We start from the raw sequence: 21,733 nt of genomic DNA on the forward strand, positions 1-21,733 counted from the left end.
AACTCCTGATGATCAATAGGCACATGCACTTATTGATATTTTACTAACTGAATAAATTTAAAGCCACTAGAGCTAAGGAAAATTTTGGAGGCAAGATTGTATGGAAAGAAACAAAAGGCAGGGAAAAAAAAGTGAGACGTATTTCTCTAAGAAACTCTCCTATTTTATAACTCCACTAAGGACCAATTTCTTCATGTAATTGACACAACCTGACAAGAAATGAGACATATGGCTCACATAATATATTAATTTGATAAAAACAGTCTTTTAAAATGTTAATGGAAAAATTCACTAGTAAGTAACGAAAACAATGCCCTGCTGAACATTTATTTCATCTTTTACTATTATCAAGCTAGAATTAAATTAAAATGGAAAGTTTACCCTTTTTAAGATCTGAACTTTACATCTTTAAAAAACTGAGTGGGGGGTGACCTGGAGCGATAGAACAGTGGGTAGGGCATTTGCCTTGCACACGGCTGACCCAGGTTCGATTGCCAGCATCCCATATGGTCCCCTGAGCACTGCCAGGAGTAATTCCTGAGTGCAGAGCCAGGAGTAACCCCTGTGCATTGCCATGTGTGACCCAAAAAAGAAAAAAAAGAAAAACAACTGGGTGAGGGGGCTGGAGCTATAGTACAGCCGGTAGGGTGTTTGCCTTGCACACGGCCAACCACCCAGGTTTGATTCCCAGCATCCCATATGGTCCCCGGAGCACTGCCAAGAATAATCCCTGCGCATCACTGGGTGTGACGCCCTCCCCCACCCCCACCGAAAGGGCCGCATCTACTCATTATAATAAGCTTCAAAACTTTAAAAAAAATAAATTAAAAAAAATGAAAAACTGGGTAAAATGTCCCAGTCATCTTTTGTCCAACCTAAGAGTTACACTAAGATGTCACAGAAAAACCTAAATGTCTGTTATTCTAAAGTTCTGAGCTGTGAAGTGACTTACTGAAGACCAGTGCTAGTGAGCTAAATGCTGGGAATCCAGGCCATCAGATGCTGTCCCCTGGGAGCTCCCCAGTCCCAGCCGCTGAGAAATCCCTGTGTCCTCTTGAAGGACTCGGTTTCAGGGTTAAGACTGCTTTGCCAAGTACCACGTGGGCAAGGTGCTCCTGAGCACTGTATGGTATTGCTCCAATAACAAAAAAAAAAAAACAACAACAAAAGTTGACAAATGCCTACAAGCTCAGTAGATTGCAATGTCCCATGAAAAATCTGAACCCAAATTGTGCATATTCACATACCCTTAACTTTGTCATCGTTGGTCTCGGCCCGCCTATAAACGGAGGCTCACTTTGCTCCTCTGGTTCCTCTGCACCCAGGGTCTCCACAAACTCGGGGTGCTGCTCCTGTGCAGAGGACAGCGACTCCGGCAAGTGGAGGAAATGGATCCCGCACTGAGAAGCTGCTGTTTTCACGCGTGGCACCTCCTGAACCCGCTGGTACCATGCAGTCAGCAGTGGGAATTCCACCAGCTTCTCAGAAAGCTTCTTACAGATGGTGACCTAGGCGGGAGCAACACACATTAGGGATAACAGGACACATAACTATATAGTTTCTGCTTGCCGACAAATAGCAACAGTGAGATGACTTCACACTCTGTATAACTCGTGTATTTTAAGTGCAGGTTCAAACAGTAAGCCTGGCCCCCCGGCCCTGAAGAACAAGCACTACCTGCACCTGCTAAACTGGCTTGGACAAAGGATGGTAACACTATCATTCTCTGCAGTATCTGCTTTGCAGAGACATAAATTTGTCATAACATTTTTTGGAAAGAACAACAAGCTGAAACACACAAATCTCTTCGTTCCTTCTTGCCTCTGGCTTCTGAGCAGATAGCAGAGCTTGAAGACCTATTATAATTTATGCTTTCGGGGGAAGCACTCAAAAAAACTATCAGTGTTCATTCAGGATGCCAAACGATCTGATGCTTTTGAGTTCTCATCATATCTGTCCTGAAAACCATGTCCTGATTCTTAGAAAACAGGACGGGGTCAGGACAGAGGGAAAGCTCAATAGCCAAGCGCAGGCTTGCGGGCTTGCAGTTCTCAGAGCACCCCGAGCACAAAGCTGGGAGTAGCCCCAAGCGCCACCAGGTGTGGACTCAAAATCAAAGAAAGAAGAAACAGATGTTCTAACCTTTCTACCCATCAAAAGTTTCTCCAGCGAAGGGACAGGGGTGTAGATCTGAGCACTGCTCCAACCTTCCCTGCACTCTGGAATGCAATCAAGTCTCTCCCTTTTGGGAAAAGCTTGGCGGGACGGTATTGGGGGTTCTGGGGTGCTCATGGGGCAGCGGACCTATCTTCAGCATCAACCTTGGGTAGCTGGCCCCAGAATGCAGCTCCCGAGCCTGCAGACCACCGTGAAGAGTGCCTCTGTAACTGTTCAATCTGCTCCTGGCTCAGCTGTGTACAGCATGGCTGACAGTTCTGGATCAATTCTCCTTTCCCAGAATTTCATGTAAGTGGAATCACAAACATGATTTGTGATTTTCTACACTCAAAATGGTATTTTTTTTATCATTATGCAGCGCTTAAATTAAGATTTTTACTCTTCAAACTAGAAAGAGCTAAACTATTGCTCCTGATATAGATGCAGTTTTGCTTCTCATGATCAGACGACTTCTCCTGGCATTCCCACCAAACCTCAGTTTTGTTTTGTTTTTTAACCTCAGTTTTTTTTTAAAGACTGTTCTTGCTTATCAAGACACTGAATGCTGTTTCCATGGGAACACTTATAATGTTACAACCATTTTATGACATGATTATGAACAGATAAGTAAAAAGGTCAAACCACAGATAATCTCTACAAAAATATCTAGCAATAATTATAGCCTAAGGAGCTAGAAAAAAACAGAAAAATTAACACACATGAACAATTTATTTTAACTGGACTTTCAAGGTTAAGTAAGCACAAGAAATTGTTTATATGGACAGGCTTTATATCTAACTTCTTATATGCGGAAATATTCAAAATACTACCATACAAATACACTCTTTGAATCAATAAGCAAGAAAATGTCATCAAAGAACATCCCCCAGTGAGCATTTTTCAAACTACTGTATATGATCAAAGGCTATAAAATTAATGTTTTTTAATGAAAAAAAAAACCTACTAAAATATTAAGCATGTACATAACCTGCTATAGAAAACAAAATATTTCACAATGTCTTTTCAGCAATTCTGATTGTTTGGGGGGAAATTCTAAACAATAATGGTACATCTCTTGTTGAAATAATGAATGTAATCAATGTAGAGAAGAGTTAAGTAGAAATCATCTGCCTCACAGACATTTGGAGGGGTGGGGGGGTATACTGGGGTTCTTGGTGGTGAAAAATGAGTACTGGTGAAGGGAAAGGTGTTTGATCATTGTATGACCAAGACTTAAACCTGAAAGCTTAGTAACTTTTCCCACAAGTGATTCAAAAAATAAATATAAAAAGAAAAAAATAAATAAAAAAATTAAGGTGGAGTTCATGCCCAATTCAATCAGCTAATCAGTGGCTGAATAAATAGCAGTACTCCTACAAAAAAAATATTAAGCATGTAGAGAAAGATGGTTTACTTTTTAAGTACTTATAAACATACTATAAAGATATTTACGTGAACCCTGGGATGCTCACCATCCCTGAGTCTCTTCCTGTTTGTCCCCAACACTGTGCCTGGTCTTCTTCCTCCCCCAGGTCAGTCATTATTCGAACTCAGGACTTGGCTTTGCCCACATACGCGCTCCAGGCGTCCTCTAGGACCCTGGGACGCTCACCATCCCTGAGCCTCCTCCTGATCCTGCAGCCGCAGGTAATTTACTCATACCTAGAAATCTCATGTAACATCTCAGTCTCCATACCTTCACACCAACATAAAAATATTTACTTGTACGTTGATGACTTAGAAAATGCATGATTTATTGTGAGCGTTAAAAAGTCTGAAAATCATCTAAATGACATTCTGAGATGTCAAAAGTTTCACCAAATTTTCACCCAAAAATTTTAATTGCCCAGGAATAGATTATATACTACACAAATAAAGGTTAAACCAAAGTAAATAATTAAGAAATGTTCTCATTTTCTCCGTTTCTCAAGTCCTCTTAGTAGCAATCTTTTATTATTTATTACATGCACATAGCATCTTTTCTTCCTTTTGAAACTAAGTTGTGACTAGGTAACTATATAATTCATATTTAATGAGTCAATAGATGTGTCACTTTGATCCAATTTTCTTTAAATTAGACATGAACATAGTAAACTAAAGAAATCATGAAGAAGACCAACAGTATTTCATGACAGGTATCAGTGACCCCTCTGTGAACTGAGTTAATAAAGAAGAGAGTCAGGAACAAGAACATTGTTAATCATTTGTCTAGAAAAGAGAATCAATGTTTCTCCCCACCCCACTCCAGAGATAACAGAATATGAATACATGTGACATTTAACATCAATGCGGGGTGGGGAGGAAAACACAGTCCCAGGTGCCATCTGCCTCTCCCTGAACCCAAAGCTGGTTAGGCAGAAAATCATGAGCAGTGGCCCCCTCCCCAAAATCCAGAATATCTAGGGAGCTGGGCTGAGAGCATAAGTGGTAGAACTAGAGCAAACGCCCGGCAGGTAGGAGTGTGATCCCTGGAGCCCAGAGGATCCCAGGTGCCCAGAGCACTGTCAGGCACCCCCCCCCCCATCTCTCACACACGGGGAATGCCCATCAGGTGCAGCTAGGATGGGGTGGGGGGTACTCTACGAAAGTAGAAACAAATCATTAGTGTATCTAAACCATTGTTACATCTTTCTTTTTCACCCCATTTCACTGTCAAGTTATTCTGACTATTAATGTTTTGTTTTAGCATTTTAACCCTGGGCCCTCTAATATGAGAAGGGAATCATATTTGAAACAATTTGAAACTAAATGATCATAAGAGTTGCTAACACTGTCCTAAATTGAGCGAGGCTTCCTCCTTGTTGGCCTTTCTCCAGCTCTCTATGTGGGGACGCTGTCCCCGTGCCTCACAGGTGGGCACTTGTCCCTCGCACAGTTGGGGGCTCGGTGCTCCCAACCACTGCCTGCAGATAAGAGGAGGGGCGGGGCTCGGGAAGGGCTGGCCTTACCAGGAAGAGGTGGACACAAGGCAGGAGCACGATGTCGGCCAGAGTGAAGTACAGGCCCTCGGCGAACACGTGCTCCAGCGGGGGCAGCTCCGAGGCCCGGGCCTTGCGGACGTGGGGCGGCTCCCTCCTGGCAGCGGCCGGCTCCTCCTGCACCCCCAGCTTGGAGAAGGCCACCTGCAGCTCCAGGTTGGGGGCCGCGCCGGGGTGCTGGGGCTGGGCGGGACAGGGGCCCTCGGCCTGCTGCTGCTTCAGCTTCTGCCGCCGCAGCTTGTCGTCGTTGTGCACCCGCACTGGCTCCCTCAGCTTCCGCTCCAGCTGCTGCAGCTCGGTGGGGATGCTCAGGGGCTGTGGGGACCCCTGCAGGAAACTCTCAATGGCCAGGGGGACGGTGAGCTCACAGAGTCGCGTCCACTGGCTGACCTGCAACACAAAACCCGCCCTGAAAGGGGTTCTGGGTGGGTGGGGGGGGGGTGGGGGGGGGAAAGACAGCGGCTTCCCTGGGGTCTGCAGGCCAGCCGTCCCTGGGAAGGAGCGGGCAGGCCACCGCAGCCACTTCGGGACACGGGCAGTGGTTATCTAAAAATGCAGGCTCTGTTCCTGACCCGGGTCCCAAGGGGCTTTCCTCCTTCCCGGAACTTTCTAGGGCAGCACCCAACCCCTAGGACAGCAGCTTTCCAAAGGCTATTAACAGCCTTTAACAACTTTCAAAGTAACTAAGACAAAAAGCCATCCTCCAGAACATATTTCCAAAGCTCACAGATTTTATCTTCAATGTTACATTCAACACTACACTGAAATGCTGGCTGAGACAAAAGGCTAGTTTGATGTCTCCACACAGCTCAAATAAAAGTCCCTGGGAAGGTGACCAGGAAGGTGACCGCTCCTCACAGCTTTATGAAACAGAAAGAGACCCCTACCTGGGACTGGAGCGATAGCACAGCTGGTAGGGCATTTGTCTTGCATGCGGCCGACCAGGGTTTGATTCCCAGCATCCCATATGGTCCCCTGAGCACCACGAGGAGTAATTCCTGAGTGCAAAGCCAGGAGTAACCCCTGTGCATCACAGAATTAAGGAAGGAAGGAAGGAAGGAAGGAAGGAAGGAAGGAAGGAAGGAAGGAAGGAGCCCCAGACTCACTTCAGCACATGCTTTCAGGCAGGTCTTCTTGAAGCCCAGAAGCTCCAGGATCTCCTTCCTTGAGGGGTCCATGTCGTAGGACGTTTGGATTATGTGTCTTAGCACAACAGCAAGTCCAGCTCTACAGAAATTGTCAGGTTTTTCCACCACTGCAGGCAAACGGCAGTTCTGGACTATGGGGGGCAGCTCGTGCCGTGAGATGACATGGGTTTGAACACCCTGGGCCAGGGGACTTTTGGGCCGTGAAAGGTCCTCACTGTCTTCGGTGAGAACCAAGTAAACCTTAAAGACTTTGCAGTCACAGTAGGCCAAGAGGAACAAGCTCACGGCTGTGTGCAGTGGGAAGACGCAGCCCTCGGACTGGTGGGAGAAGCTGAGGTAGAGGCACTCTGCGGGAGGATGCTTCCTGATGCCTTTCATCTTCTCCTTGCATGGGGGCATCTGAGAAGCAGGGAAGAAACACACTGAGACATGGGGCTCTGATACGTTAACTTAGAAGCTGAGAGAAGGGAGTCTTTCTAAAACTTATGCTAGTATTTGTAAGAGATTAGACTCTACAAAATGTGTTCCTGGTCTCCATAGAATTTTCCCCCCAAAAGTCCTTCTGGGTCAGGGAGCAGTAGTGGGATTAGGTTGCTGCTATGGCTCCCAGCACCCCAGAGGGGGTGTAGATGCGGAGGCCTCATGCGGCATGAGGCCATCCCTGGAGACTCCCTGAGTGCTGTGATGGCCCCAGCACAGAAACAACGGCCACCAGTTGGCTGAGAATCACTGGGAGTGACCGCCAGGGTCCCAAGCCCTGGAAAAGAAAAATTCCAGGGAGGCAGTTGAAGGCAGAGCACACACTGCGTGAGCACACACCCGCAACCTGCCACACCAGGAGCCACAGACCACGGATCTCCAAAAGTGGCCAATAGAGAAAACCAGAAAAGACAAGTATTTCTGCCTGATTGGTTAATGACTGCCAGGGAGCCCCTAAAAGGAGCATTCAGTCATCTGCACAACGGAGAGACAAGAACACGAGATGCCCAGGATGGAAACTTGCTAGCCGAGAACACTGAGAGCCTGTGAAAGTGTGACGACCCCCAGTACCTGTGTCCGCTGCCTCCTGCCTGCCCTGCATGACCTCATTCCTGCCAGACCAAAGGGGTTCCCCACCATGGACTGAATCGCCCCCCAACTGAAGAGACTGAGGCTTAAGCTACCTTACACATGCAAAATATCAAGCTTCTTCTCCCTAGCCCCTAAACCCGACTTTCCTGCATCCTCTGCCCAGCTAACAGCACTTCAGAGGCCCAGGAGGAGAACCCCCCCCCCCGGTCTCCCCCCATATTCCACCACCAATGCCCCCAGTGCCTGCTCGGGTTCCATTGCAGTGTCTCCAAGCACCTGGTCGTGCACAGCATCGCCATGGTTACCTCTGTGAATCAAGAACCAGTCCTGCCAGCTACAGAAGCGTCCTCCCAAGCCTGCTGCCCTCCCCGCTCCATTCTGGTCTGTTCTCAACACAACAGCGAGGATGGTTCTGTCAAAAATGAAGCTCTCATCACTCACGAGTCTGCTTGAACCTTCCACCCCTCAGAGAAAAGGCCAAGTTCCTCCAGCAGCCAACACAGCTCTAGAACGGACTCCTCCACGAGGTTCCTAACCCAGCCAACAGATTCCTCTTCCCTGAATGTCTGCTCATATTCCCGCCCTGGGCCTTGATGTGTCCTGCCCAGAACCCCTTCAACATTTTCAGACATTTCCTCAAATATCCATCTTCCAAGGCTACTGGATTCAAGTTTCAAACTCTAAGCCCCACCCCCCTTGGAAAGGTGTGCTTTGTTCATGTTCCACCTAAGGGCCTGTTACAGGTATGTACATTTTTTTTTTAATTTTTATTTTTATTTTATTTTATTTTTTCCCCTTTATTTTATTTTAAAGTTGTAGATTTACAATTTTTTGTGCTTTGGTTTCAATTATACAATGATCAGATACCCATCCCTCCACCAGTGCCCATTTTCCACCACCATGGATAATATCCCTCCCACCCCCATCCCCCCATCCCCCCTGTCTCTGTGGCAGGGCAATCCCCTGTGTTCTCTCTCTCCTTTTGGGTGTTGTGGTCTGCAAAAGAGGCATTGAGTGGCAAACATGTTCAGTCCATAGTCTACTTTCGACATGCATCTCCCCTCCTGGGAGGATCCTCCAAACATCCTTTATTTGGTGCTCCCTTCTCTATCTGAACTGCCCTTTCCTCTAGGATACCCGGCTGGCCTCTAAGTTATGGAGTAATCCTCCTGGTGCTGATCTCAGCTATTCTTGGGTATTAATCTCATACTTTGTTACTTTATCTCCCCCAGATGAATGCAATCTTTCTATGTCTATCCCTCTCTTTCTGACTCATTTCGCTTAGCATGATACTTTCCATATTGTACCACTTGTATGTAAAGTTCATGACTTCATCTTTTCTAAGAGCTACATAGTACTCCATTGTGTAGATGTACCAAAGTTTCTTTAACCAGTCGTCTGTTCTTGGGCATTCAGGTTTCTTCCAGTTTCTGGCTATTGTAAAGAGTGCTGCAATGAACAAACAAGTGCAGATGTCACTTCGACTATACATTTTTGTCTCTCTGGGATATATTCCCAGGAGTGGTATTGCTGGGTCAAATGGGATCTCAATTTCTAATTTTTTGAGAATCGTCCATCCTGTTTTCCAGAAGGGCTGAACCAGTGGACATTCCCACCAACAGTGAAGGAGTGTCCCTTTCTCGCCACATCCACGCCAGCATCGGTTGCTTTTGTTCTTTTGAATGTGGGCCAGTCTCTGAGGTGTGAGATGGTATCTCATTGTGGTTTTGATCTGCATCTCCCTGATGATTAATGATGTAGAGCATTTTCTCATGTGCTTTTTTGCCATTCGGATTTCTTCTTTGAGAAAGTTTCTGTTCATTTCATTGCCCCATTTTTGGATGGGGTTGGATGTTTTCTTCTTGTGGAGTTTAACCAGTATTTTGTATATCCTGGATATCAACCCCTTGTCAGATGTGTATTCGGTGAATATCCTTTCCCATTCTGTAGACTGTCTTTGTATTTTGGTCACTGTTTCTTTGGAGGTGCAGAAGCTTCTTAGTTTAAGATAGTCCCATTTATCTATCTCTGTTTTCACTTGCTCGGCCAGTGGCGTGGCATCTTTGAAGATACCATTAGCTTCAATGTCATGGAGGGTTTTGCCAACTTTATCTTCAATGTACCTTATGGTTTCTGGTCTGATGTTGAGGTCTTTAATCCATTTTGATCTTACTTTTGTACATGGTGTTAGGCAGAGTTCTGAGCCTATTTTTTTGCATGTAGCCGTCCAGTGATGCCAACACAATTTATTAAAGAGGCTTTCCTTACTCCACTTCACATTACTTGCACCTTTATCAAAGATTAGATGAGCATATGATTGAGGAGAGATGTCAGTGTATTCAACCCTGTTCCATTGGTCTGCAGTTCTGCCTTTGTTCCAGTACCATGCTGTTTTAATTATTACTGCTTTGTAGTACAGTTTGAAGTTCGGGAGGTTGATTCCTCCCATTTTCTTTTTCCCAAGAATTGCTTTAGCTATTCGTGGGGGCTTTTTGTTCCATATAAATTTCAAGAGTGTTTGCTCCATTTCTTTGAAGAATGTCATGGGTATCCTTATAGGGATTGCATTGAATTTATACAATGCTTTCGGTAGTATTGCCATTTTGACAATGTTAAGTCTCCCGACCCATGAGCAGGGGATATCTTTCCATTTCCTCATGTCCTCTTTTATTTCCTGAAGTAGCGTTTTGTAGTTTTCTTTGTACAGGTCCTTTACTTCCTTAGTTAAGCTGATTCCTAGGTACTTGATTTTCTGGGGCACAATTGTGAATGGGATTGTTTTTTTCATGTTGCTTTCTTCTCTCTCACTGTTTGCGTATAGGAAAGCCATGGACTTTTGGGTATTGATTTTATAACCTGCAACTTTACTATACGAGTCTATTGTTTCTAGGAGTTTTTTGGTGGAAGTTATTGGGTTCTCTAAGTAGAGTATCATATCATCTGCGAATAGTGAGAGCTTGATTTCTTCCTTTCCTACCTGAATGCCCTTAATATCTTTTTCAACAGGTATGTACATATTATCACGAAGCTCTTATTGAATAGATTTATCAGAAACACACAGGCTTTGCTTATTTTACAGATGCAACAATACACAATTATTGGGGGGTGGTGGTGGGCATTTTCAAATCACATTCCTTAACACATGTGTCTGTTATTAAAAATTTAAATTGATATAAAAATTTTTCTAGGGGGAATTTCATTTCATTTTATTTTTTATTAAAAAAATTTTTAATAGTGAGACATCATGAGGTACAGTTGCAGACTTACAAATTTTTGTGCTTGGGTTTCAATTATGCAATGATCAAATACCCATCCCTCCACCAGTGCCCATTTCCCACCACCACAGATCCCAGTATCCCTCCCACCCCCATCCCCCCTAGGGGGAATTTTAATCCATAAATCATAGCACCAAACTTGACGCTAGATGGCACACTTGAAGAGGCATTCACCATGGAAGCAGTAACAGGGTGCTAGGGTACTTATGGTTGAAGAGTAAAAAACCATTGAAAACTACACATGCAACCCAGGCGCATATTTGAACTACCAGTGTGCCCAGAATTTTATAAAATCTTCAATGTTCCAAAATTCCTTTGATATTCTAAATTCTTTTACTATTCTAACAATTTTAAATCAAAGGTCACTTTTTAATGCTTCTTGCTCACTTTTTAGTGAACTTCTATTTTTCTGTCTTTTGGCTATACCTGGGAGTGCGCAGGGCCTATACCTGGTTGCGTGCCCAGGGGATGTATGCAACACCGGGGACTAAACCTAACTAACCCTCCTTGCACAAGCATGTGCTTCAGTTAACTGTGCTCTCTGAGGTCCCTCAGTATTTTATTGATTTGCCTTTTGGCTAGGCCCAGGGGGCCACTGGGGTGCTGAGAGTGTGAACCTGGGTCCACTGGTAATGAGGCGAGCTTCAGGCCCACTTTTCAGTATGTTAAAGGAGCAAATCATTCATTACCATAACACAGGGGATATAAGTACTATTATCTTTCAAAATCATTTAATAATACAATCGCTTTTCCATATTTTTAAATAAAGATAACAGACTGTACCATGTTTTTTGTTTAATATTCTCTAGAAACTATTCCATATAGCTTATAAACAATAAGTTAAATTTTATTATTGAAGCACATGGTTCACAATAGTATTAAGACTTCTGCTTCAATCACCAGTACCACCACCAAAGCACCAAAACTCTCTACACTGTGCCCAGATCACTTTGAGCCCACTCCCACAGCTCTGTTCTAAAAGCCCAATGGTTTATTTCTATTTATTTTTTGGTTTTTTTGTCACACTGGGCATTGCTCAGGGATGGCTCCTGGCTCTGCACTCAGGGATCACTTCTGGTGGTACTCGGGGACCAGATGGGATGCCGGGGATGGAACCTAGGTCCGCTGCATGCAGGGTGGGCTATTCAGGTAAAGAACTGTACTATTTTCCCATCAGAGCCCAAGGGTTACAAAACTTCTCTTGCTCTATGAAACTGCTGGTTAATTTCCCAACATTCTTAGTCACCTTCTGACAGTGAATGGTACAAAGAAGATGCCCGAGTGCTCAAGGAAAGACATGAAAGGAAAAAGGTGTCCTCATTTGTCTGGCATTTAGAAATTAGCAACTATGTCTAGGCTTACTAACAAGGTTTTTACAAAAATCAAACTGAAATAATATCTTGCTGTTTTGGATGAGAAACAAAGAAATAGGAAAGGAAAATAACATACACATAGATCTGCCACTATCCGGGTACCTCAGGAACTTGAAAACAGGAGTGCTTCTTTTTTTTTTTGAATACTCTGTAAACTCTTCTCCCTGTAAGCATTTAATAAATATTAAATGTGAACAAAACAGAACAGCAATAAAATACCATATTTAAAACTTACAGAGATACTTGAGAGAAAATGAAAGTTCTCCTCACCGAACCTCCACAGGAACGCCTCCACCAAACATTCATCTCCTCAGTGAATCTACTAAGGAGCGATTCCTCCTCCATCTATCTCCTCTATAGCCTACTCAGGAGTGCCTACTACAACCATCAGATTGCTCAGTAAATTTCCTAAGGCGCACCTCCTCATCGCTCTGAGACCTCTATAGCCTCCTCAGGATCGCCTCCTCGATCAAAGGAATCCTCATTGAATCTCCTATGGAGCGCCTTCAGCAAACATCGGACTTGTAAGTGAATCTCCTATGGAGCGCCTCATCTTCCAACTGACATCTCTATAGCCTCCTCAGGGGCGCCTCCTACAAAGATCCAGGTCTTCATTGAACCCCCTCAGGAGTGCCTGCATCAAACACCTAACTCCTCATTGAATCTCCTAAGGGGGGCCTCCTCTTCATCTGAGTCCTCCATAGCCTCCTCAGCAGTGCCTCATCCTACCATCTAGCTCCTCACCGAAATCCTCACGTGCGCCTACCACAAACATCTGACTCCTCAGTGAATGTACTAAGGAGCGATTACTCCTCCATCTGTCTCCAGAGCGCCTCCTCGAGCCATCCGATTGCTCAGTAAATATCATAAAGAGCACATCCTCATCAATCTGAGTCCTCTATATCCTTCTAATGAGCGCCTCTTCCGACCGTCCGAATCCTCATCGAATCACCTAAGGAGCGCATGCAGCAAACATATTACTCGTAAGTGAATCTCCTAAGGAGCGCCTCATCATCCAACTGACATCTCTATAGCCTCCTCAGGGGCGCCTCCTCAAAAGATCCAGGAATTCACTGAACCCCCTCAGGAGTGCCACCATCAAACATCCGAATCTTCATTCAATCTCCTAAGGGGCGCCTCATCTTCATCTGACTCCTCTATAGCCTCCTCAGGGGTGCCTCCTCCATCCATCCAGCTCCTCCGCAAACCTGCACAGGACCACCTCCGCGAAACATTCGTCTTCTCAGTCAATCTACTAAGGAGCGATTCCTCCTCCATCTACCTCCTCTATAGCCTACTCAGGAGCGCATCCTCCAACCATCAGATTGCTCAGTAAATTTCCTAAGGCGCTCCTCCTCATCCCTCTGAGACCTCTATAGCCTCCTCAGGATCGCCTCCTCTGACCATCCGAATCCTCATTGAATCTCCAAAGGGGCGCCTCATCTTCATCTGACTCCTCTATAGCCTCCTCAGGGGTGCCTCCTCCATCCATCCAGCTCCTCTGCGAACCTGCACAGGAGCACCTCCACGAAACATTCGTCTTCTCAGTCAATCTACAAAGGAGCGATTACTCCTCCATCTACCTCCTCTACAGCCTACTCAGGAGCGCATCCGCCAAACATCAGATTGCTCAGTAAATTTCCTAAGGCGCACCTCCTCATCCCTCTGAGAACTCTATAGCCTCCTCAGGATCGCCTCCTTGACCAAAGGAATCCTCATTGAATCTCCTAAAGAGGACCTTCAGCAAACATCGGACTCGTAAGTGAATCTCCTAAGGAGCGCCTCATCTTCCAACTGACATCTCTATAGCCTCCTCAGGGGCGCCTCCTCCAAATATCCAGGTCTTCACTGAACCCCCTCAGGAGTGCCTGCATCAAACACCTAACTCCTCATTGAATCTCCTAAGGGGGGGCCTCCTCTTCATCTGAGTCCTCCATAGCCTCCTCAGCAGTGCCTCCTCCTACCATCTAGCTCCTCACCGAAATCCTCACGTGCGCCTACCACAAACATCTGACTCCTCATTGAATGTACTAAGGAGCGATTACTCCTCCATCTGTCTCCAGAGCGCCTCGTCGAGCCATCCCATTGCTCAGTAAATACCATAAAGAGCACATCCTCATCAATCTGAGTCCTCTATATCCTTCTAAGGAGCGCCTCCTCCGACCGTCCGAATCCTCATCGAATCACCTAAGGAGCGCATGGAGCAAACATCTGACTCGTAAGTGAATCTCCTAAGGAGCGCCTCATCATCCAACTGACATCTCTATAGCCTCCTCAGGGGCGCCTCCTCAAAAGATCCAGGAATTCACTGAACCCCCTCAGGAGTGCCACCATCAAACATCCGAATCTTCATTCAATCTCCTAAGGGGCGCCTCATCTTCATCTGACTCCTCTATAGCCTCCTCAGGGGTGCCTCCCCCATCCATCCAGCTCCTCCGCAAACCTGCACAGGACCACCTCCGCGAAACATTCGTCTTCTCAGTCAATCTACTAAGGAGCGATTCCTCCTCCATCTACCTCCTCTATAGCCTACTCAGGAGCGCATCCTCCAACCATCAGATTGCTCAGTAAATTTCCTAAGGCGCACCTCCTCATCCCTCTGAGACCTCTATAGCCTCCTCAGGATCGCCTCCTCTGACCATACGAATCCTCATTGAATCTCCAAAGGGGCGCCTCATCTTCATCTGACTCCTCTATAGCCTCCTCAGGAGTGCCTCCTCCTACCATGCAGCTCCTCACCGAACCTCCACAGAAGAGCCTCCACCAAAAATTCTTCTCCTCAGTGAATATACTAAGGAGCGATTCCTCCTCCATCTACCTCCTATATAGCCTACACAGGAGCGCATCCTCCAGCCATCAGATTGCTCAGTAAATTTCCTAAGGCGCACCTCCTCATCCCTCTGAGACCCGTATAGCCTCCTCAGGATCGCCTCATCGACCAACGGAATCCTCATTGAATCTCCTATGGAGCGCCTTCAGCAAACATCGGACTCGTAAGTGAATCTCCTAAGGAGCGCCTCATCTTCCAACTGACATCTCTATAGCCTCCTCAGGGGCGCCTCCTCCAAAGATCCAGGTCTTCACTGAACCCCCTCAGGAGTGCCTGCATCAAACACCTAACTCCTCATTGAATCTCTTAAGGGGGGCCTCCTCTTCATCTGACTCCTCCATAGCCTCCTCAGCAGTGCCTCCTCCAACCATCTAGCTCCTCACCGAAATCCTCACGTGCGCCTACCACAAACATCTGACTCCTCATTGAATGTACTAAGGAGCGATTACTCCTCCATCTGTCTCCAGAGCGCCTCCTCGAGCCATCCCATTGCTCAGTAAATACCATAAAGAGCACATCCTCATCAATCTGAGTCCTCTATATCCTTCTAAGGAGCGCCTCCACCGACCGTCCGAATCCTCAGCGAATCACCTAAGGAGTGCATGCAGCAAACATCTGACTCGTAAGTGAATCTCCTAAGGAGCGCCTCATCATCCAACTGACATCTCTATAGCCTCCTCAGGGGCGCCTCCTCAAAAGATCCAGGAATTCACTGAACCCCCTCAGGAGTGCCACCATCAAACATCCGAATCTTCATTCAATCTCCTAAGGGGCGCCTCATCTTCATCTGACTCCTCTATAGCCTCCTCAGGGGTGCCTCCTCCATCCATCCAGCTCCTCCGCAAACCTGCACAGGACCACCTCCGCGAAACATTCGTCTTCTCAGTCAATCTACTAAGGAGCGATTCCTCCTCCATTTACCTCCTCTATAGCCTACTCAGGAGCGCCTCCTCCAACCATCAGATTGCTCAGTAAACTTCCTAAGGCGCACCTCCTCATCCCTCTGAGACCTCTATAGCCTCCTCAGGATCGCCTCCTCTGACCATCCGAATCCTCATTGAATCTCCAAAGGGGCGCCACGTCTTCATCTGACTCCTCTATAGCCTCCGCAGGAGTGCCTCCTCCTACCATGCAGCTTCTCACCGAACCTCCACAGGAGAGCCTCCACCAAAAATTCTTCTCCTCAGTGAATATACTAAGGAGCGATTCCTCCTCCATCTACCTCCTATATAGCCTACACAGGAGCGCATCCTCCAGCCATCAGATTGCTCAGTAAATTTCCTAAGGCGCACCTCCTCATCCCTCTGAGACCCCTATAACCTCCTCAGGATCGCCTCCTCGACCAAAGGAATCCTCATTGAATCTCCTATGGAGCGCCTTCAGCAAACATCGGACTCGTAAGTGAATCTCCTATGGAGCGCCTCATCTTCCAACTGACATCTCTATAGCCTCCTCAGGGGCGCCTCCTCCAAAGATCCAGGTCTTCACTGAACCCCCTCAGGAGTGCCTTCATCAAACACCTAACTCCGCATTGAATCTCCTAAGGGGGGCCTCCTCTTCATCTGAGTCCTCCATAGCCTCCTCAGCAGTGCCTCCTCCTACCATCTAGCTCCTCACCGAAATCCTCACGTGCGCCTACCACAAACATCTGACTCCTCAGTGAATGTACTAAGGAGCGATTACTCCTCCATCTGTCTCCAGAGCGCCTCCTCGAGCCATCCGATTGCTCAGTAAATATCATAAAGAGCACATCCTCATCAATCTGAGTCCTCTATATCCTTCTAATGAGCGCCTCTTCCGACCGTCCGAATCCTCATCGAATCACCTAAGGAGCGCATGCAGCAAACATATTACTCGTAAGTGAATCTCCTAAGGAGCGCCTCATCATCCAACTGACATCTCTATAGCCTCCTCAGGGGCGCCTCCTCAAAAGATCCAGGAATTCACTGAACCCCCTCAGGAGTGCCACCATCAAACATCCGAATCTTCATTCAATCTCCTAAGGGGCGCCTCATCTTCATCTGACTCCTCTATAGCCTCCTCAGGGGTGCCTCCTCCATCCATCCAGCTCCTCCGCAAACCTGCACAGGACCACCTCCGCGAAACATTCGTCTTCTCAGTCAATCTACTAAGGAGCGATTCCTCCTCCATCTACCTCCTCTATAGCCTACTCAGGAGCGCATCCTCCAACCATCAGATTGCTCAGTAAATTTCCTAAGGCGCTCCTCCTCATCCCTCTGAGACCTCTATAGCCTCCTCAGGATCGCCTCCTCTGACCATCCGAATCCTCATTGAATCTCCAAAGGGGCGCCTCATCTTCATCTGACTCCTCTATAGCCTCCTCAGGGGTGCCTCCTCCATCCATCCAGCTCCTCTGCGAACCTGCACAGGAGCACCTCCACGAAACATTCGTCTTCTCAGTCAATCTACAAAGGAGCGATTACTCCTCCATCTACCTCCTCTACAGCCTACTCAGGAGCGCATCCGCCAAACATCAGATTGCTCAGTAAATTTCCTAAGGCGCACCTCCTCATCCCTCTGAGAACTCTATAGCCTCCTCAGGATCGCCTCCTTGACCAAAGGAATCCTCATTGAATCTCCTAAAGAGGACCTTCAGCAAACATCGGACTCGTAAGTGAATCTCCTAAGGAGCGCCTCATCTTCCAACTGACATCTCTATAGCCTCCTCAGGGGCGCCTCCTCCAAATATCCAGGTCTTCACTGAACCCCCTCAGGAGTGCCTGCATCAAACACCTAACTCCTCATTGAATCTCCTAAGGGGGGGCCTCCTCTTCATCTGAGTCCTCCATAGCCTCCTCAGCAGTGCCTCCTCCTACCATCTAGCTCCTCACCGAAATCCTCACGTGCGCCTACCACAAACATCTGACTCCTCATTGAATGTACTAAGGAGCGATTACTCCTCCATCTGTCTCCAGAGCGCCTCGTCGAGCCATCCCATTGCTCAGTAAATACCATAAAGAGCACATCCTCATCAATCTGAGTCCTCTATATCCTTCTAAGGAGCGCCTCCTCCGACCGTCCGAATCCTCATCGAATCACCTAAGGAGCGCATGGAGCAAACATCTGACTCGTAAGTGAATCTCCTAAGGAGCGCCTCATCATCCAACTGACATCTCTATAGCCTCCTCAGGGGCGCCTCCTCAAAAGATCCAGGAATTCACTGAACCCCCTCAGGAGTGCCACCATCAAACATCCGAATCTTCATTCAATCTCCTAAGGGGCGCCTCATCTTCATCTGACTCCTCTATAGCCTCCTCAGGGGTGCCTCCCCCATCCATCCAGCTCCTCCGCAAACCTGCACAGGACCACCTCCGCGAAACATTCGTCTTCTCAGTCAATCTACTAAGGAGCGATTCCTCCTCCATCTACCTCCTCTATAGCCTACTCAGGAGCGCATCCTCCAACCATCAGATTGCTCAGTAAATTTCCTAAGGCGCACCTCCTCATCCCTCTGAGACCTCTATAGCCTCCTCAGGATCGCCTCCTCTGACCATACGAATCCTCATTGAATCTCCAAAGGGGCGCCTCATCTTCATCTGACTCCTCTATAGCCTCCTCAGGAGTGCCTCCTCCTACCATGCAGCTCCTCACCGAACCTCCACAGAAGAGCCTCCACCAAAAATTCTTCTCCTCAGTGAATATACTAAGGAGCGATTCCTCCTCCATCTACCTCCTATATAGCCTACACAGGAGCGCATCCTCCAGCCATCAGATTGCTCAGTAAATTTCCTAAGGCGCACCTCCTCATCCCTCTGAGACCCGTATAGCCTCCTCAGGATCGCCTCATCGACCAACGGAATCCTCATTGAATCTCCTATGGAGCGCCTTCAGCAAACATCGGACTCGTAAGTGAATCTCCTAAGGAGCGCCTCATCTTCCAACTGACATCTCTATAGCCTCCTCAGGGGCGCCTCCTCCAAAGATCCAGGTCTTCACTGAACCCCCTCAGGAGTGCCTGCATCAAACACCTAACTCCTCATTGAATCTCTTAAGGGGGGCCTCCTCTTCATCTGACTCCTCCATAGCCTCCTCAGCAGTGCCTCCTCCAACCATCTAGCTCCTCACCGAAATCCTCACGTGCGCCTACCACAAACATCTGACTCCTCATTGAATGTACTAAGGAGCGATTACTCCTCCATCTGTCTCCAGAGCGCCTCCTCGAGCCATCCCATTGCTCAGTAAATACCATAAAGAGCACATCCTCATCAATCTGAGTCCTCTATATCCTTCTAAGGAGCGCCTCCACCGACCGTCCGAATCCTCAGCGAATCACCTAAGGAGTGCATGCAGCAAACATCTGACTCGTAAGTGAATCTCCTAAGGAGCGCCTCATCATCCAACTGACATCTCTATAGCCTCCTCAGGGGCGCCTCCTCAAAAGATCCAGGAATTCACTGAACCCCCTCAGGAGTGCCACCATCAAACATCCGAATCTTCATTCAATCTCCTAAGGGGCGCCTCATCTTCATCTGACTCCTCTATAGCCTCCTCAGGGGTGCCTCCCCCATCCATCCAGCTCCTCCGCAAACCTGCACAGGACCACCTCCGCGAAACATTCGTCTTCTCAGTCAATCTACTAAGGAGCGATTCCTCCTCCATCTACCTCCTCTATAGCCTACTCAGGAGCGCATCCTCCAACCATCAGATTGCTCAGTAAATTTCCTAAGGCGCACCTCCTCATCCCTCTGAGACCTCTATAGCCTCCTCAGGATCGCCTCCTCTGACCATACGAATCCTCATTGAATCTCCAAAGGGGCGCCTCATCTTCATCTGACTCCTCTATAGCCTCCTCAGGAGTGCCTCCTCCTACCATGCAGCTCCTCACCGAACCTCCACAGAAGAGCCTCCACCAAAAATTCTTCTCCTCAGTGAATATACTAAGGAGCGATTCCTCCTCCATCTACCTCCTATATAGCCTACACAGGAGCGCATCCTCCAGCCATCAGATTGCTCAGTAAATTTCCTAAGGCGCACCTCCTCATCCCTCTGAGACCCGTATAGCCTCCTCAGGATCGCCTCATCGACCAACGGAATCCTCATTGAATCTCCTATGGAGCGCCTTCAGCAAACATCGGACTCGTAAGTGAATCTCCTAAGGAGCGCCTCATCTTCCAACTGACATCTCTATAGCCTCCTCAGGGGCGCCTCCTCCAAAGATCCAGGTCTTCACTGAACCCCCTCAGGAGTGCCTGCATCAAACACCTAACTCCTCATTGAATCTCTTAAGGGGGGCCTCCTCTTCATCTGACTCCTCCATAGCCTCCTCAGCAGTGCCTCCTCCAACCATCTAGCTCCTCACCGAAATCCTCACGTGCGCCTACCACAAACATCTGACTCCTCATTGAATGTACTAAGGAGCGATTACTCCTCCATCTGTCTCCAGAGCGCCTCCTCGAGCCATCCCATTGCTCAGTAAATACCATAAAGAGCACATCCTCATCAATCTGAGTCCTCTATATCCTTCTAAGGAGCGCCTCCACCGACCGTCCGAATCCTCAGCGAATCACCTAAGGAGTGCATGCAGCAAACATCTGACTCGTAAGTGAATCTCCTAAGGAGCGCCTCATCATCCAACTGACATCTCTATAGCCTCCTCAGGGGCGCCTCCTCAAAAGATCCAGGAATTCACTGAACCCCCTCAGGAGTGCCACCATCAAACATCCGAATCTTCATTCAATCTCCTAAGGGGCGCCTCATCTTCATCTGACTCCTCTATAGCCTCCTCAGGGGTGCCTCCTCCATCCATCCAGCTCCTCCGCAAACCTGCACAGGACCACCTCCGCGAAACATTCGTCTTCTCAGTCAATCTACTAAGGAGCGATTCCTCCTCCATTTACCTCCTCTATAGCCTACTCAGGAGCGCCTCCTCCAACCATCAGATTGCTCAGTAAACTTCCTAAGGCGCACCTCCTCATCCCTCTGAGACCTCTATAGCCTCCTCAGGATCGCCTCCTCTGACCATCCGAATCCTCATTGAATCTCCAAAGGGGCGCCACGTCTTCATCTGACTCCTCTATAGCCTCCGCAGGAGTGCCTCCTCCTACCATGCAGCTTCTCACCGAACCTCCACAGGAGAGCCTCCACCAAAAATTCTTCTCCTCAGTGAATATACTAAGGAGCGATTCCTCCTCCATCTACCTCCTATATAGCCTACACAGGAGCGCATCCTCCAGCCATCAGATTGCTCAGTAAATTTCCTAAGGCGCACCTCCTCATCCCTCTGAGACCCCTATAACCTCCTCAGGATCGCCTCCTCGACCAAAGGAATCCTCATTGAATCTCCTATGGAGCGCCTTCAGCAAACATCGGACTCGTAAGTGAATCTCCTATGGAGCGCCTCATCTTCCAACTGACATCTCTATAGCCTCCTCAGGGGCGCCTCCTCCAAAGATCCAGGTCTTCACTGAACCCCCTCAGGAGTGCCTTCATCAAACACCTAACTCCGCATTGAATCTCCTAAGGGGGGCCTCCTCTTCATCTGAGTCCTCCATAGCCTCCTCAGCAGTGCCTCCTCCTACCATCTAGCTCCTCACCGAAATCCTCACGTGCGCCTACCACAAACATCTGACTCCTCAGTGAATGTACTAAGGAGCGATTACTCCTCCATCTGTCTCCAGAGCGCCTCCTCGAGCCATCCGATTGCTCAGTAAATATCATAAAGAGCACATCCTCATCAATCTGAGTCCTCTATATCCTTCTAAGGAGCGCCTCCTCCGACCGTCCGAATCCTCAGCGAATCACCTAAGGAGCGCATGCAGCAAACATCTGACTCGTAAGTGAATCTCCTAAGGAGCGCCTCATCATCCAACTGACATCTCTATAGCCTCCTCAGGGGCGCCTCCTCAAAAGATCCAGGAATTCACTGAACCCCCTCAGGAGT

General features: G+C 47.7%; 2 protein-coding genes across 7 annotated transcripts in view; one reads left to right on the forward strand and one right to left on the reverse strand.

The window, feature by feature from the left end:
- Positions 1–21,733, forward strand: part of INTS12 (integrator complex subunit 12) — a 96,960-nt gene that overhangs the window by 25,808 nt on the left and 49,419 nt on the right. The gene's annotated exons all lie outside the window — the stretch shown is intronic.
- The window catches only part of LOC130023334 (glutathione S-transferase C-terminal domain-containing protein-like), a 68,781-nt gene that overhangs the window by 20,055 nt on the left and 26,993 nt on the right, over positions 1–21,733 (reverse strand). For all 6 annotated transcript variants that reach the window (XM_056113824.1, XM_056113823.1, XM_056113826.1 and 3 more), the window contains exons 2-4: positions 6,242–6,682; positions 5,106–5,525; positions 1,248–1,508 (exon numbers count right to left, since the gene is read on the reverse strand). In XM_056113824.1, the coding sequence (XP_055969799.1) occupies positions 1,248–1,508; positions 5,106–5,525; positions 6,242–6,682 (1,122 nt within the window). The remainder of the gene's footprint in view (positions 1–1,247; positions 1,509–5,105; positions 5,526–6,241; positions 6,683–21,733) is intronic.

The sequence above is a fragment of the Sorex fumeus genome, unplaced genomic scaffold (assembly GCF_029834395.1).
Source record: "Sorex fumeus unplaced genomic scaffold, SorFum_2.1 ptg000024l, whole genome shotgun sequence".
Taxonomy (NCBI): domain Eukaryota; kingdom Metazoa; phylum Chordata; class Mammalia; order Eulipotyphla; family Soricidae; genus Sorex; species Sorex fumeus.